Genomic DNA, 15570 nt, shown 5'->3' on the forward strand with positions numbered 1-15570 from the left:
TGGAAAGGAAAGACTATTTACAAATAAGGAGGGGTTCCTCTCCTATTTAATTCATTCTCAAGCCGCCTCTCACGCATTCACTTTGACTACAGATAAGACTTTTATGGATGGGTTATTACTTCAAGCAGTACTATTGCTCTATGATTAAAGCAAGGGCCACATAATTCCGGAAGCAAGAAGATATAAGAACTCAAGAAACTGCCTGGGATCTCTCAGGAAGAAGGCAGGGGTCCTCAAAGCCTTGAGGGCTGACCAGGTAATCGCCACCCGTTTGAGGGCAGAAGGCTTTCTTTGAACATCTGTTTTCTTCTACCAGCTTTTCACTGGGCCAGAAATGACAAGCTCTGGGTCTAATGATGTTAGTCATGCTTTGTGCTGCTGGTTTTTTCTACTCGAACTATGCATTTCTTTCTTCTCTGTCTGTAAAGAGCGTTGCCTTTGGTGTCAGCACCGGGTTAAATCCTGGCTGTGAAATCTAGCAGCTGTGAAACTTTGGGAGAGTTCCTTAATCTCAATGAAGTGTGTGTTTTCATGTGTAAAATAAGTTAATGATAACTACAAGGCAGCCTAGTTATGATTAGATTAGGTGACATGTGAACATTCAATGAATGTCAGTTTGTTAAGATCCACTTACAGGTTATTCCAAAAGATGCTCTACCTCCCTTCCCCCCAGATTGTTGGTTGGACAGAGAAGTCCTTGCTGTTTGTGTCTTAAGGGGGTTGGAGAACATTGAACATACCTCCATCACCTTCTGAAGGGAGGTTCGTTAGAGAAGTGCAGGGCTAATACAATGATGTAAAATGCTTGGGAGCGGGGGGGGGGTCCATCAAATCTTCATCGTTTGGTTTTCTTCTTTATTCACACTGTGTCGGACTGCTTACATGGACCTATGTAGATTATCCAGGAAAGTTTGAACATTATGTTCCATCATTTCTCTTAAGCAATCTATTATTTGATAGTTAGAATATGTATTCTGATTGTTGGATCATAAAGCATGCTCAAGGGAAGATTCAATGAATTACTCATCCTAATAATTTTTAGGAAAAAATCTTGGACCCAATCATATGCTTACACTAAAATAAATACCAGATGGATGAAAATAAAAGAAAATATGGGTAGATATTTTAATCTTATGTGGATGGTAATGACACATTTTTCTGATATAAAGTCCAAATGTTTAAAGGAGAAGGTAAATATGACAATTTTTGAAATTTTCAGTGTGACAAAAGATATAAAAAAGAATCTTGGAACACTGAAAAAATAAAATTAAATTTAAAAAGAAATACAAACTATTTTAGTATTAATATTAAAATATTTAATATAAAATATTTAAAATTAATATTAATATTAAGGTATTAATATTAAAATATTGATAATATATGAAAGACAACAAATGCACAAAAATGGCCCTAAAGATTTCTGAGAAAAAAGATAACAAACAGGAAAAATGTGCAAAGGTATAAACCAAAAATTTAACAAAAAAATTTAAAAATCTAATCAATCATTATATAAAAAGATCTTCAACTTTTTATATATCTTGAAAATTTTTAAATTATTAATTTAAGTAATATAATTATGAATATTTTAAAAATACTAGCCACTGAGATTTTTCTTATGCCAAAATTAGCAAGAAAAAAAATGGATAAATTGGGTGTTCCTTGAAGTCTGGGGGAACCAGCATTGCTGTCTATGTGCTATTACTGGAATGTATGGAACAGCCCATCCAGAAGGCATTTTAGCTAAGGGTATCAGTGTGACAACGTGCACATTCTGTGAAGTCACAGCCCTGTGTACGTACATTTATACTAAAGAGAGAACCAAAACTGCATAATAGTTATTCAAGGGGAAGAAGGTTCATTACAGTTGATCAGTTTATGAGCAAGAAAACCAGTTATCAGAATTCTATGAGTCGATTTATATAAAATGCTACACAAACCAACACATAGACATATATACATAGAAAGATGTCCATAGCTACTCACTAAATTGTTTATCTCTGGGCGATAGAATTTACTTCCTATTTTCCAGTTTGTCACGGATCTTTTAATAGTTCATGTACTGTCTGGTGATGGGGAAGATAATAAAGTCATTTTCTTTAAAAAAAATAAAATGTGGTTATCACCTACGCGTGAAGGAAAAAGGGTTGACTGGAGTCAGGGTATCTAGTTGTAGCTGTGTGACAAGGAACAAGCCACTTAATACCCATAGACCTCGGGTCCTCTCATCTGTAAAATGTGGGTATTGGACCATATATGCCCTTTTAATGCTAACACAGACAAATTCGCTCTTGGGACTGACTTGATTTGATTGAGTTGACTCAATAGAAAGTCCATTACTGCCCCATCTGTGCGAAAGCGTGCCTTAGGCGCCCTCTTCTGGTCCTTCTGAGAATATCAGGAATAGGCTCTTCGCAATGGACCAAATGCCTTCTTCCAGACTACTAAACTCTTCAACCCAACACAGTTAGGTCTCTGGCGCTGGACCAGAGGCCTTGCAGGTGACATAGATTAAATACCCCTAATATCTACAGTTATCTTGAGAGTCCCTTGATTGTATAATCTGGGTTAATCCAGAAAATTATTTTTTTTTCCTCCGTATGCGATTTGCCATCTAAATTCCTGGGTCTGTCTCACCTACTGTGTTCAGATTGCAGATTCAAGCAAATCCAGGAACTTCGAGGGAAAACTCACAAGGTCTCTGAGACCCTTACAGGAGAGGTTTCCAAAGCACTTCAGCTTCTCCGGAGAAGAGGAAGATGACCCCCCAAAGCATGCGTCTGTTCCTACTGCTGAGCTGCGTAGCCAGCACTGAAGTCCTGGGAGGTGAGTATCAGTCATTCACTGGAAGTGAGCTGACAGCCAGTGTTCATGCAGCACACTGGCTCAGCCCTCCACTCATCCCACATGATGTTTAGGTGCCACAGGCAATAGATATCAAAGACAGGAACGAAGGACAAGGTCATGTGGGGAAAATCACAAGGACTGTAGAATCAAACAAATCCAACCTCGTGTGGTTGTGAGCCATAGAGAAATTATCAACTCAGTGTCAGTTATGATCATTATTTTACAAGTTTCTGGTGAAGGGTGGAGATAATGTATTTAAAGCATCTGTTACCTAGCAGTTGGTGAGCGAGAACTAGAATTAGAGCTCCCCAACATTCATGCATCGTTTTCCCATTTGAACATACCAGCAATTTTGGTTTGCAAGGGACTTAAAGCCTCATTGGAGAGATGGGTCCTACACCATGTAGACCCAGAATCAAGTACAAAGTAACATGTCAACAAGGTAGGAATCAATACCCTAAGATCTTCCAGCAGAGAAAGCGGGAAGAAAACTATACACATGAGCTAAAAATACGTATCATAGAACATCCAAAATGGAAAGAAATGGAATGTGGGCACATCTTGTATAATGCCTTTATTGTGTTTACAAAGAAGCTGGGGCCCAAAGGAAGTCAGGACTTGCCCAAGATCACATAGCAAGATTACATGATATTCTGGCTCCCGGTCTGGGCTCCCTCTCATAGTCCCATGTGGCTCTGTGAGGAAAACCATGCCTGAGCATGTCTATAACCTGGGGAATACTTTGGCCAAGGGGAGATGCATTGGGAGGACAAAGGAAGAGAAGCAGTGTTCTTCAGGCCTCATGGGTGTCCGTGGCTCAAGGTCTGTGCCCCCTTTCTGCCCAAAGGCTCTCTGCCCTCTACCCCACACCGACTGCCAGCCACCAGTTCTCTCAATCTTTATGGCTGCTCCGCACCTGGGGGAATTCAGCCACTTTCTCTGAGCCATGCAAGAGTATGAAAGAAGCAGCCCCCAAGCCCTCCTGTGGAGCCACCTAACCAGAGAGTTAGAGTCCTGTTGTTTCTGGTTCTGGCTGCCCTGCAGGGACTTGAAATTCACCCAAGCTAAACCCTGTGAGTGAGAAACCAATCGCCCTGCTCTGGGACTTCACTAAAGCTCTCTGGTTTCTGTCCCTCAGAGGTGATAGAACCAGGACATGCCCACCGGTCCCTCCCCTGCTCCTCTACAGATCCTGCTCCCTGCTGTAGAGACTTTCTGGGATTGCTGCATAGGAAGATCCAGCTGCATAAGGCTGTGGGGCTAGGTCACTAGAGCCCTCCGTGCTAGGCAGAGTAGGAAGCTTATCTAAAAGCATAGGAAGTCTGGGTGCCTGGGTGGCTCAGCTGGTTAAGCCACTGCCTTCGGCTCAGGTCCTGATCTGGGAATCCCAGGATCGAGTCCTGCATCAGACTCTATGCTCAGCAGGGAGTCTGCTTCTCCCTCTGACCCTCCCCGCTCTTGTGCTTTCTCGTGCACTCTCTCTCTCTCAAATAAATAAATAAAATCTTAAAAAAAAAAAAAAAGGCATAGTTAGTCCCTAGGGATTTATAGGCACGGATGAAATAGAACCGGAGAATGGGACAAACAAGGGACGGGGGTGTCATTTGAGTGGGGAGAGATGAAAGGCTCGCTGTGTGACAACAACAATCTGTGGACATCCTGTAGGAGCAGGAGGAGCCCTGCACTCATGTCTAGCCTTGGAGCACAGCCACAGGGTCACAAAAGCCCAAACGTACTAGCCTAGCATTCCCTTCATCATCTAGGCCCTCTGCATTGCCAGTCATCTCCTTGCTTCCTGAACCTTCAGATATGGTGACGTGGCCCCCTCACTAAGGCAACTAGCAGGAAGAGATTGTGCTTCTCTCTGTCACAGTTTCCTTAGCTTCCGGGCCTCATGATTCCCCTTCTCCTTCCCACCGTGCTTGTCTGAAAGATCCCCTCTACTCAAGGCAGACTTCAGTGTTCACTCTTGCTCTGCAATCTTGTGAGCTTCTGCCCCCATTCCTCGGCTCACCCTCTTGGCCTCACATGCCCCTTCACTACTGACTCACAGCCCAGCTCACCCATCTTCGATTCTGTCCAAGTTGCCATCTAACCTGTCTTATGTCCCTCTGGCCCAAAGCACCACTCCTTCCTTGTAATGCCTAAAACTGCCAACTTGTGCTCCTAGTCCACTCTGGTGCTGCCTCGAATTGTGGCTGTTTGACCTTAGGACCAAAGTGAGGATTCTGCCAGTTGCTGAGTATGTCTGTTCCAATGGTGCATTCCATAACCGGGAAAAAACAACAGGGTGGGCTGAGGGTCCCACCGGGCCTGCCGTCTAAAACTCCATAGTCACCTGAGCCTCCCTAAGCTCTGCTCTGACAGACCACAGAGATTTTTGGAGTCTCCTGGATTAGTCTCCCAGTTCAGAACGAGTGTCCAGCGATCCTCAAAGAATCCAGTTGTCTCCTTTTCTCCAGTGCGCACTTAGCCTTATAAAGACCATAGTTCCCTTTGGGGAAGGCTGAAAGAAAGATTAACGGCACAAAGTTTGGGGAGCGTGGCAGGGTCCTTCCTCAGGCTACCCAGCCTCCCCATCATTCTGGAAACTTCACAGGGTGGGACGTGATTGTTTGTGCCATCCTAATTGGTGATGCCCTTTGATGTCTCTGCAGAAATCCTCATAAGACCCAGCTGTGCTCCTGGATGGTTTTACTACATGTCTAACTGCTATGGTTACTTCCGGAAACTGAGGAGCTGGCCCGAGGCTGAGGTAAGAAATCTTGCCCCATGCTTGGACAGGTACCTCTAAAGCCAGGGGCCACCCAGAGCCGCTGGTCTCATGTGACTCAAAATTAAGGGTCCTTCTGAGGAGACATTCTAAGGAGTCACGTGGCTGCTGAAATGGGGAGAAGGAAGTCGTGTGTTCCTCTCATTCAGTTCCCAAAGCATTGCTGGGGCCTGTGCTCTATGCCCAGACCCTAGATGGACTGTCAAGATGTAAGAATGAACAAGAAACAGCCATTACCCTCAAGGAGGTCACTGTCCAGAGGAAGGACAGAAATACACAAACAGGAGAATGAGAAGATAAAGACCTTTAGAAAGAATCATTGAATTGCTGTATCTGATTTACCAGAAAGACCAGGGTGCAGACAGGCCTGGGGCATGGTCTTCAGAAAGCCCTGACAGAAAGGGAAGCAGACTAAACAAATGGAAGGCTTCACTGTCTACACCACCCACGAAGGTACTGGTTTTGTTTCACTGAGGCTTTGTCTAGAAGATACCCAAGTAGCCACTTTACCTCAGAGGATTGTGGGGAGCCCATGCTGCTGTCTCTCTGGGTTGTGGTTGTTGAACTGATGTGATTAGTTGGGGGCACCTTATGGGAAAATGTGGTGTGACCCGGGCCCAGAATGGCCTCAGAATTCTGTATATAACTAACTCAGCAATGACAGAGCACTTACCAAGTGATAGCTATCAGGGATACAAAATCATCTGTGGCCTTAAAAAGTGCAGGATTGGGATGCCTGGGTGGCTCAGTAGGTTAGGACCTGCCTTCAGCTCAGGTTGTGGTCCCAAGGTCTTGGGATCAAGCCTCACATCAGGCTCTCTGCTCAGCAGGGAGCCTGCTTTCCCCCCTCCCCCCCACTCTGCCTGCCTCTCTGCCTACTTGTGATCTCCATCTGTTAGATGAATGGGTAAATTCTTAAAAAAAAAAAAAAAAGTGTAGGACCAGTGCAAGATTGTGTGGTATTTAAACAGAACATTTCCATGCAGTGTGATCATGACTAACTCTTCCAAGGTCACACCCAGAGTAACTAGTGGAACAAACCCAGGGAAGTCAGCCCTAATGCAATGCTTTCTGGGCTTACGTGCATGATAGTTACAGAGAGAGAGAGAGAGAGAGAGAGAGGAAGAAAGAGAGAGAGAGAACACTAAATGACGAAGGGGTTTCCCAGACACTGTTCAATGAAAGAAAGCTGATGGAGAGCAATGAACTTTTCCTCAATTCTTGAGAAGCAACTGGAAGAAATCTGGGAAGACCACCCATTCTGCCTGTCTCCAGAGATTCCAACACAAATTCTGCCAACACAAAGGGGAAGAAACCTGGAGGACTTGGGAGTAAAACAGACATGAGTTTCAATCCTAACAGTGCCTTACAAAGTTAAGTCATACCTCACTTGACTGGTTTTCTTGTTTTAAAATGCGGATGACAATTCACCCCATGGGCTTCTCAGAAGGATTCCTTAAAATAACTTCAAAGAGCCTATGGCACCTGCTAAGTACTCAGTTGAGGTTCTCAAGACAAAAACAGTCTACACGATTGATCTGGGGCCTTAGCAGAATTAACCGGTTACTCCTGATCAGAATGCAGAGAAAGTGCTGGAAAACTTTACCATGGCCACTGCTGCTAGCTTGACTAGTTGCCAGTACTGAGGGTCGATCTCAGTTCTTGAGAGCCCTGGTGTGAAGGGGACCATGAAAATGGTGGGTACATCTGATCTCGGACACGAGAGGCAGAGAGGTCTTGGTTCCAGGCCAAATTCCCTCACTAACAGGAGTTGGAACTTGGAGGAAAAGCTCACTGAACCACTTGTGGCCCGTTTCCCTTCTGTCCCAGGAATCCCTGGTGACTGGCAGTCTCAGTAAATGTTGACTGGTTCTCTGACTTCCAGGCCTCCCAAGTTCAAAAGTCAAATGAAGTTAGGGGTGTGGAAGCATTCTGGTGTTGTGAAGTGGTTGGCAAATGGGAGGCCAGCACAAACACTCCACTCTAACCACATCTCATCATGAGCAGGATACCAAAGGAAGCACTGGAATAGCAACCACAGCCAAAGCCATGTGTTTATCCAATTACGTTGTATTAAATTAAGTTTTACCATGTAGGCATCTCCTGTAACACAACCCCCAAAGAGCATGAAATAAGTGGGTATCTCTATCTAGCTATAAGATACGTACATGTAAAAGTCTGTCTTATTTAATTGAACAGTAAGTTTCCGGTTAGGGAACGGTTAGGCCACGTCTTCCATCCAATACCGGAAACAAAAGGGGATTATCATTCAGGAAGTGATAAGAAAAAATCCAGATCACGTTCTCTTGCGTAGGAATGAAGGCAGCATCTCTGAAGAACAAGAATTTGGGATCAAAAAAGACATACAGCAGTAAAACAAACTTGGGTCTGGAGCTGAGTTTTAAAAAGCTGCAACAGAGAGATAAGATAGTTCCACGCTCCCACACCAGCCCCTGGTCTGGTTTAACTGGGATGAAGATACTCAAAACCCCAACTAGATTAAATCCTGTGGCTACTGCTCAGGACAAGTAAACAGACGGGCACATTCATCTAGAACCAGAAAGTCATGAACACGGGATCTTCAATTCTAAACCAATCACTGAGGCATCTCCCCACTCCTGGAGGGAGCATCATAGATTTTTGGACAATCCACACTATTCCTGTCTGGTACCAGATAAAGATAATGTACAGAACACTGTTTACAATTTACAATGTACTATTCTTGTGCAAGATAGAGCCAGAATCATTTCATAATAATTTAATAAATAATAAATGATGTAAAATAGAATGGACATCGAACTTGGGAGTTATGTAGACCGGGGCTCTGTTCTTGGCCAACTCAGTCTGACACCCTTTTCTGATCATGCATTTCCACCATAAACTACAGGTGGGTTCTACTTCCTGAGATCGGCGTGAAGATTCAGTGGGGGTGGCGTGTTGAGCTGCTCATCATTTTGGAGGAGCTCCGGGAAGAGCCCTGCCCTATTCTCTCTGGTGGGAGACGCAGCCTTATCACGTCTAAACACCTCCGAAATCAGTGTGCCCTTAAAGAAAGTGGCACTGACTTTTTCTCTCTTTCTTTTCTAGTGGAACATGAAACAAAGGGCACATGTTTTAAAAAATTTTATTTATTATTTATTTGAGAGAGAGACAGTGAGAGAGGACATGAGAGGTGAGAAGGTCACAGGGAGAAGCAGACTCCCCGTGGAGCTGGGAGCCGCATGCGGGACTCGATCCCGAGACTCCAGGACCGTGACCTGAGCCGAAGGCAGTTGCTCAACCAACTGAACCACCCAGGCGACAAGGGCACATTTTATAATCAGTGATTTCTTAGGTTTGTTGAAATGCAGAATTAGAATATTTAATTATAGCCATTATATCCCTCCACAAGTCCATTGCGTAGCAGAGTGATTTACTTCTTCAACTTCACAGATAAGCATTGTGAGCCTCAGAGAGGTCATGTGACTTGTCAAGGTCACATACAGTAACTTGAGGCAAGACCAGGAGGACCCCAGGCACGTCCACGGACCCTAAAGCTCACGACCTTGCCTCCAGCTGCCTCTTCCTCTGAGACTCCATGCTTGGGGCAATTGTGTTTTCTCCTCTGGAGACAGGCAGAATCACGGGGTGTAGATCTCAACTTCTGGAGCAGGTGGGGCTGCGCACTCCCTGTCGCTTGGTGCCCTGGGGTTCTGGGGTGAGGATGACGCTTTTAAAACTCAAGAGGTGATGAGCACTACATCCGGCCCACAGATCGAGTGTCAGTCCTATGGAAACGGAGCCCACCTGGTGTCTCTCCAGAATGAAAACGAAGCCTCCATAGTAGCGAACTACATAAGTGGCTACCAAAGAATCCAGCCTGTATGGATCGGCCTGCACGACCCAGAAAAGGTAACCTCAGACTTGGCCCACAGAGGCCCCCTGCAGAAAGCCGGATAGATAGTCCCTAGCCTGGGAAATGGCCTCCAGCCCTACTGACAGGGCCGTGGGTTGTGGGTCTCCTTCAGTCACTGCCTCCGATCCATAGAGGCCAAAGCCTCAAGCTGTGGGTCTCCCTTCTGTCCCTCTGTGGAGGAAATTATTTCAGTGGCATCGTTTTATAGAACTTCTATCTAAATAAATTCTTTCCAAATCTTAGAACATTCCATGACCGGCTTTTCAGAGCCTTAAAAAAAGTTTGTAAGTATATATAGGTATATATATATACCTATATATGTATACACACACACTACACATGCACACATGCACACATGCACACACACACCCCTGTTAGGGGACCCAGCTTACTAATACTCATTAGATCTTTAAAACCCTTTAAAAATTGTGCAATGTCTCTAGTTATCAAAGAAATGCAAGTTAAAATAGCAATGTAACTTCACTTGTCAGATCACAAAGCTTTTGCTTAATTATTCAATGTATTAATTATTAAGCTTACCCTTAATGCCTACTATTTTTAGGGATATAAAGAAATTGTCCAGTAGATGGGGATTTAAATTCCTACAACTGAAAAGTGCTTGGAAAGTAGTTTGACCATATATATATCAGTACCCTCAACAAATGATGTCCTTTAACCTCTTCATTCTGCTTCTGGGTTTCTATCCTAAGAAGTAAGTTTAAGTACAGAAACAGCTCCAGAAACAAAGTTGTTCATGGCAGTATTCTTTACAATGGTAGTAAATTGGAAACAATGTAACTATCATCAATAGAATTAAGGCAAATTCTAGTACATCATTACTATCTAAAAAAGTTTAGGAAGCAAGATGCACCATTGAAGAGGTATTTTCAAGATCATCTCATATGTTAGCATGCAAAAATACTGTGATCCAGAAAAATGTTTACACCAGAAGGAAATAGGCCAAAACATTGGCGTTTTCCTCTCACTGACTAAGTGGGGTGAGTTTTCCATGTTCCATTCCGGTGCACATTTCTGGGCTTCCCCAGTTTTTGCAGTGACACATTTTTACAAGTTTCCAAATGGCTGGAGGGGAGCGCCCAGCAGGGAGGCCTGCAGACTAACTGTCTTCCATCTCTGGTCACCGGCAGAAACAGCAGTGGCAGTGGATTGATGGAGCCTTGGATACATACCGGAGCTGGTCTGGAGCATTCCAGCGTGGGAACAAGTACTGTGCAGGGATGAGCTCCAAGACCGGTAAGTTCTCCTGCACTGCCCGTTGCCTCTTCCTGAATCCCAGCTCCTGCGCTTCACCTATAAGAGCAAAATTGGAAGCCACTCCCCATTCCCCCATCTGCACCAGCAACTCCGTTTCTATCTACAGGACAGTGGTCTTGCCGTGGACATGGTGGACCAACCTTCAGCCAGCTGTGACCACTTCATAACCATGGCCATACCCAAGGTCCAGCTGTTCAGTTATTTACTTAATACGTTTTTTAAATCCACTCACTTTCCCCTTAAATACATTTATTTTTAAATCCTACTATATTCAAGCCATGAGTGAGAAAGACGTCACACTGTAGGAAACCTAGACTACTGGGTACAAAAATAGAGGACCCTTTGCCGGCTTCTTGATGGTTAGGGGTGCCCGGGAGACCTCCTCTTTGCCTGAATTCTGCCCTTTTGTATGTTGCCCTGAGTTTTGTCCCCAAAGTGCAGGGCCCAGAACCTCAGAGGCAGGCTGCGCAAATTCATATGAGTCTCCTTCTTTCTCTTGTCTGCTTTCATTCCTTGCTTTTTATGTTAATAGAGTTTCGGGGGCCTCTGGGTGGCTCAGTGGATTAAACCTCTACCTTCAGCTCAGGTCATGATCTCAGGGTCCTGGGATCAAGCCCTACATCAGGCTCTTTGCTCAGCAGGGAGCCTGCTTCCCCCTCTGTCTCTGCCTGCCTTTCTGCCTACTTGTGATCTCTCTCTGTCAAATTTTAAAAATAAATAAATAAATAGAGTTTTCGACCTTTGTACCTATGACATTTGGGGCTGGATAACTCTTTGTAATGAAGGCTGTCATTGTAGGTTTAGGATACCCTGGTCTCTAACCATTAGACGTCAGTAGAACCGCCCTTCCCACCACAAGTTGTTTCCACCAAAAATGTCTCCAGACATTGCTAAATGTCCCTTAGGGGCAAAATCGCTCATATTTGAGAACCACAGCAGGTAAGTGGTATGGAAGATCTCCGTTGTAAAACAAGAAAACAGATTATCAAAGATAAAAGAGGCTACTTGATGCCAAAGACAACATCCCGGTGGATTTAAAAGGTCCCAAGGTGTCACCAGGACACCCCTCCAGGCAGGAAGTCGGCCTGGGAAAGGCCTGGACGGAGGACTCAGGGACATGAGGCAGTGGCTCTCGTATGAGGAATAAAGCTTATGTGCACAAAAAAGAGCGGGAAAACTTTCCTACAGCAAAGGGTGAATGGTAGACGGAAGGCACAAACTCTGAGGCCAAGTCTAGACCCTTCCTGATAAGAGGGTCTCCTCACAGATGAAGGAAGGACTCCTCACAGACTTGCAGAGAACACAACCACCGCTGTGAAAGACTCAGGACAGCCCAGATGGAAGAAACACAAGTGAGACCAATAGGTAGAAGCCAACAAAATGTGGATTTCTGTCTAAATTAAAGGAAAAATTTTTGAATAATTAGCACTACCCAAAAATCGAATGGGCTACCCCCAGTAAGTAGTGAGAATCCCATCACTAGAGTTAACCAAGGGAATCGATTGAGGAACACTTTTAAAATACAAATTCTAGGCATCATTTTGGACCTACTATATCTGCAACTCTAGGGCTGCAGGCTGGACCAGCTTTGGGGAAGCCATGGACCAGATACCCTCCAGAGTCCTTCTCCTGACTGAGATTTCAACAGGACCAAGTTCTCAAACCCAAGTCTTTCCCATTGGTCCACGTCCACAGGGGCAAGTTTCTAGGAACGAAGCCACTTGAGTGGGACCCGGAAACCTAACGTCCTCCTGAGAACACTGATCTTTCAGACTCTCTTCCTTTCCCGGGCTCGTTCAGCCCAGCTCTGAGTGGCCAGAAGAGCACAAGGAACAAAACAAGGATTAGTGAGGGCGCCTGGGTGGCTCAGTGGGTTAAGCCGCTGCCTTCGGCTCAGGTTATGATCTCAGGATCCTGGGATTGAGTCCCGCATCGGGCTCTCTGCTCAGCAGGGAGCTTCCTCTTCTCTTTCTCTCTGCCTGCCTCTCTGCCTACTTGTGATCTCTCTCTGTCAAATAAATAAATAAAATCTTAAAAACAAAACAAAACAAGGATTAACGAGAAACTGGTGGAGTGGTGGAGGAGAGAATTTTAGAGAGCCTTCCCCTGGTGCCATCAGTGTCACTTTATATTTGTCTAACAGATTTAGCCCCACCAACTCGGGGGCTGAATATTTTCTTTAAGACTCAAAAGACTGATGTAAGACTAATGCATCAAAACACAGCCACACACACACATCCCATGTGTGATGGGACTGGTTCCTCTGTTCTATCTATTCTGAATGACCCTTCTGGGGCATTTTGTCCCACTGGTTCTTCTCCACCCCGCCCCCCCCCCCCGACTCCCTTTCTGCAGCACAGTGGAACTCTCTTATGACTCTGGCAAATTGCACTTCCCAGTGCTTTCTGACATTTCTACTGGTCCTCTCTGACACATTTAATAACGATAATGAGGGTGTCACTATTCAGAGAGAAATTTCATATCCACTGGAGTTGGGGTCAAGATCATGGGCTCTGCATTCTGAATGCCTGGGGTGGGATTGCAGTTCCTCCATATAGCTCTGTGACCTGGAGCAGAGTTCCTACTTCTCTGTGCCTCAGTCGTCCCGCCATAAAAAGGGCAAACCAAGAGTACAAATTATCTGAATACGTACAAGAGGAGGTGCTTCTCCCAGTGTAGGGTAAGCTCATGGTTCTCGCAACCTGGAGGGGAGGGCTGTGGTCGCCTCCACATGCTTCTCTGGTGTTGAGGAAGGAGGAGGCACCAGGGCGGGAACCACAGGTCAGAGGCAGGCAGACGTCCAGACTCTCTCTGTGCGGCACACACCACGCCATGACTGAGCGACTCTGTGCGTGACCACAGCTGAAATGCTCCTCAAAGATGTTTCGCTTTCAAAAGACTACCTCCTCCTTGTTCTGGGTTCTTCTTCATAAAGGGATGGCCTGTGGGCCGTGACTGGCTCTGCAGCTTCCAATTCTTTGATTTTCAAACAGGCGTTGCTTAGTGCCTCAGCTGTGAACTTGGGAGAAATCACCGTCACATCCTCACAGCACCCTGTTTCAAACACAAAGGACACCCACTTTTTGTGGATTCATGTCAAGCTCTGCCTTCCCTCTGAAGGGGCTTCTGCAATTGACATTTAAATTATTTTTCTTTCTGGGAACAAAGTTAATACCGGTAGGACTGTCTGGTTCTCCAGAGAGACAGAAGTTACAGGATGCACATGTAGACAGAGAGATTTCTTTCAAGGACGTGGATCCTGAGATCGTTGGGGCTGGCAGAGCTGATGTGTGCAGGGCGGGCCCCGCAACTAGAGACCCCCACAACCACTCACGTCATGGTGCTGCATCGGAGGCACTTTGGACGCAGAATTCTTTGCTCCTTGAAACTCCGTCTTTTTACTGGATGATTCTCCGCATTATGGAGGGTTGTCTGCTTTACTCAGAGTCAACTAATTTAAATACTGATCACAGGGCGCCTGGGTGGCTCAGTTGGTTGAGCGATTGCCTTCGGCTCAGGTCACGATCCCGGAGTCCCGGGATCGAGTCCCACATCGGGCTCCGAGCTGCATGGGGAGTCTGCTTCTCCCTCTGACCTTCTCCCCTCTCATGCTCTTTCTCTCTCACTCTCTCTCTCAAATAAATAAATAAATAAATAAATCTTTGAAAAATAAATAAATAAATAAATAAAAAATACTGATCACAGCTTAAAAAAATAATCCCTCACAGTCACATGGAGACTGGTGTTTGTCCCAACACCCGGGAACACACCCCAGCCCAGCGACACATGAAATGAACCATGGCAGTAACTTCCCCGGTGTTCCGGGCAAAACCCTCCGGTGACGCGGGTCCATGCAGTACAGATCCAGATGGATTTCACTGTTTGTTTATTGTCTTACAGATTTTTTGACCTGGGAGAGCAGTGAATGCAGCAACCGCCAGCACTTCGTGTGCAAATACCGGCCATAGAACATGCTTCGAGGCTGTGCCCACATCGTGCAAGCCTCGGTCCCCTTCCCTGTGTGCGCTGGCTGCATCTCACCGTCATCTCAGCGTAAACACAGCAGCTGGGGCTCCTGTTGCACTCACTGTTCTAGGTTTATGAGGGGCCAAGTCCTCAACACTGGTATGACAGTGGCTTTTAGCTCTAAAGTCACCTTGGGATGTGTCTCCATGGTCCTCTGCTTTCCTCCTCCACACAGCAGGTTGTCTCAGAGTGGGGAGGGAACTGGTGAAGTAACCGGGAGTTGGATGATCGGGGGTAAAGGTTTGAAGACAGGAGGAGGAACCTCAGGAATGAGCCTCCAGCCCCCTTCAGCTTCTGCACCCCTCTGCCCTTTCTCTAGTGCCCACGTTCTCCTGCTCAGACACCTGCTCAGTTTTCCTTCGCCATGGGGAATCTTTACTGGTAGGGTCCCTATTAGGCTGACATGGACCATCAATTCCAGGGCCATCTTTTAATAAATAGCTGACTGCATAGAAGATCGTTCTGTTCCACTTCGGCAGCAATGGGAATGAAAAAGTGAAATAAGACTCAGAAAACATACGCATGTGTTTCTTCATTTCCTTCCTCAAAGTCCCTGCCTTTTCTCAGAATAGCCCCCCTCCAACCTACCCCAGCTGCAGCCCTGGTCTGACTAGAGGAGAGAAGGAGGCCATGTGCATAACCAACCTCTATGTGGGGGTGAATGGGTGGGGTTTATTTAAGCATGAGTACAGCAACTGAGGAGGGAAGACAAGAATCACAGCTGGTGCCTGGAGCCACCTTGGGCCTGATGTTCCCC

General features: G+C 45.6%; 1 protein-coding gene across 1 annotated transcript; it reads left to right on the top strand.

The window, feature by feature from the left end:
- Nucleotides 1-2756: 2756 nt before the first annotated feature.
- Nucleotides 2757-15265, top strand: REG4 (regenerating family member 4; the record flags this gene model as incomplete). Its single annotated transcript, XM_082686191.1, has 5 exons — nucleotides 2757-2823; nucleotides 5502-5599; nucleotides 9371-9508; nucleotides 10661-10766; nucleotides 14688-15265. The coding sequence occupies 5 exons, from the start codon at nucleotides 2757-2759 to the stop codon at nucleotides 14753-14755; spliced, it is 477 nt and encodes a 158-aa protein (XP_082542317.1). The 3' UTR covers nucleotides 14756-15265.
- Between the last annotated feature and the right edge of the window lie 305 nt (nucleotides 15266-15570).

The sequence above is a fragment of the Mustela nivalis genome, assembly GCF_964662115.1.
Source record: "Mustela nivalis genome assembly, chromosome: 10".
Lineage (NCBI taxonomy): Eukaryota > Metazoa > Chordata > Mammalia > Carnivora > Mustelidae > Mustela > Mustela nivalis.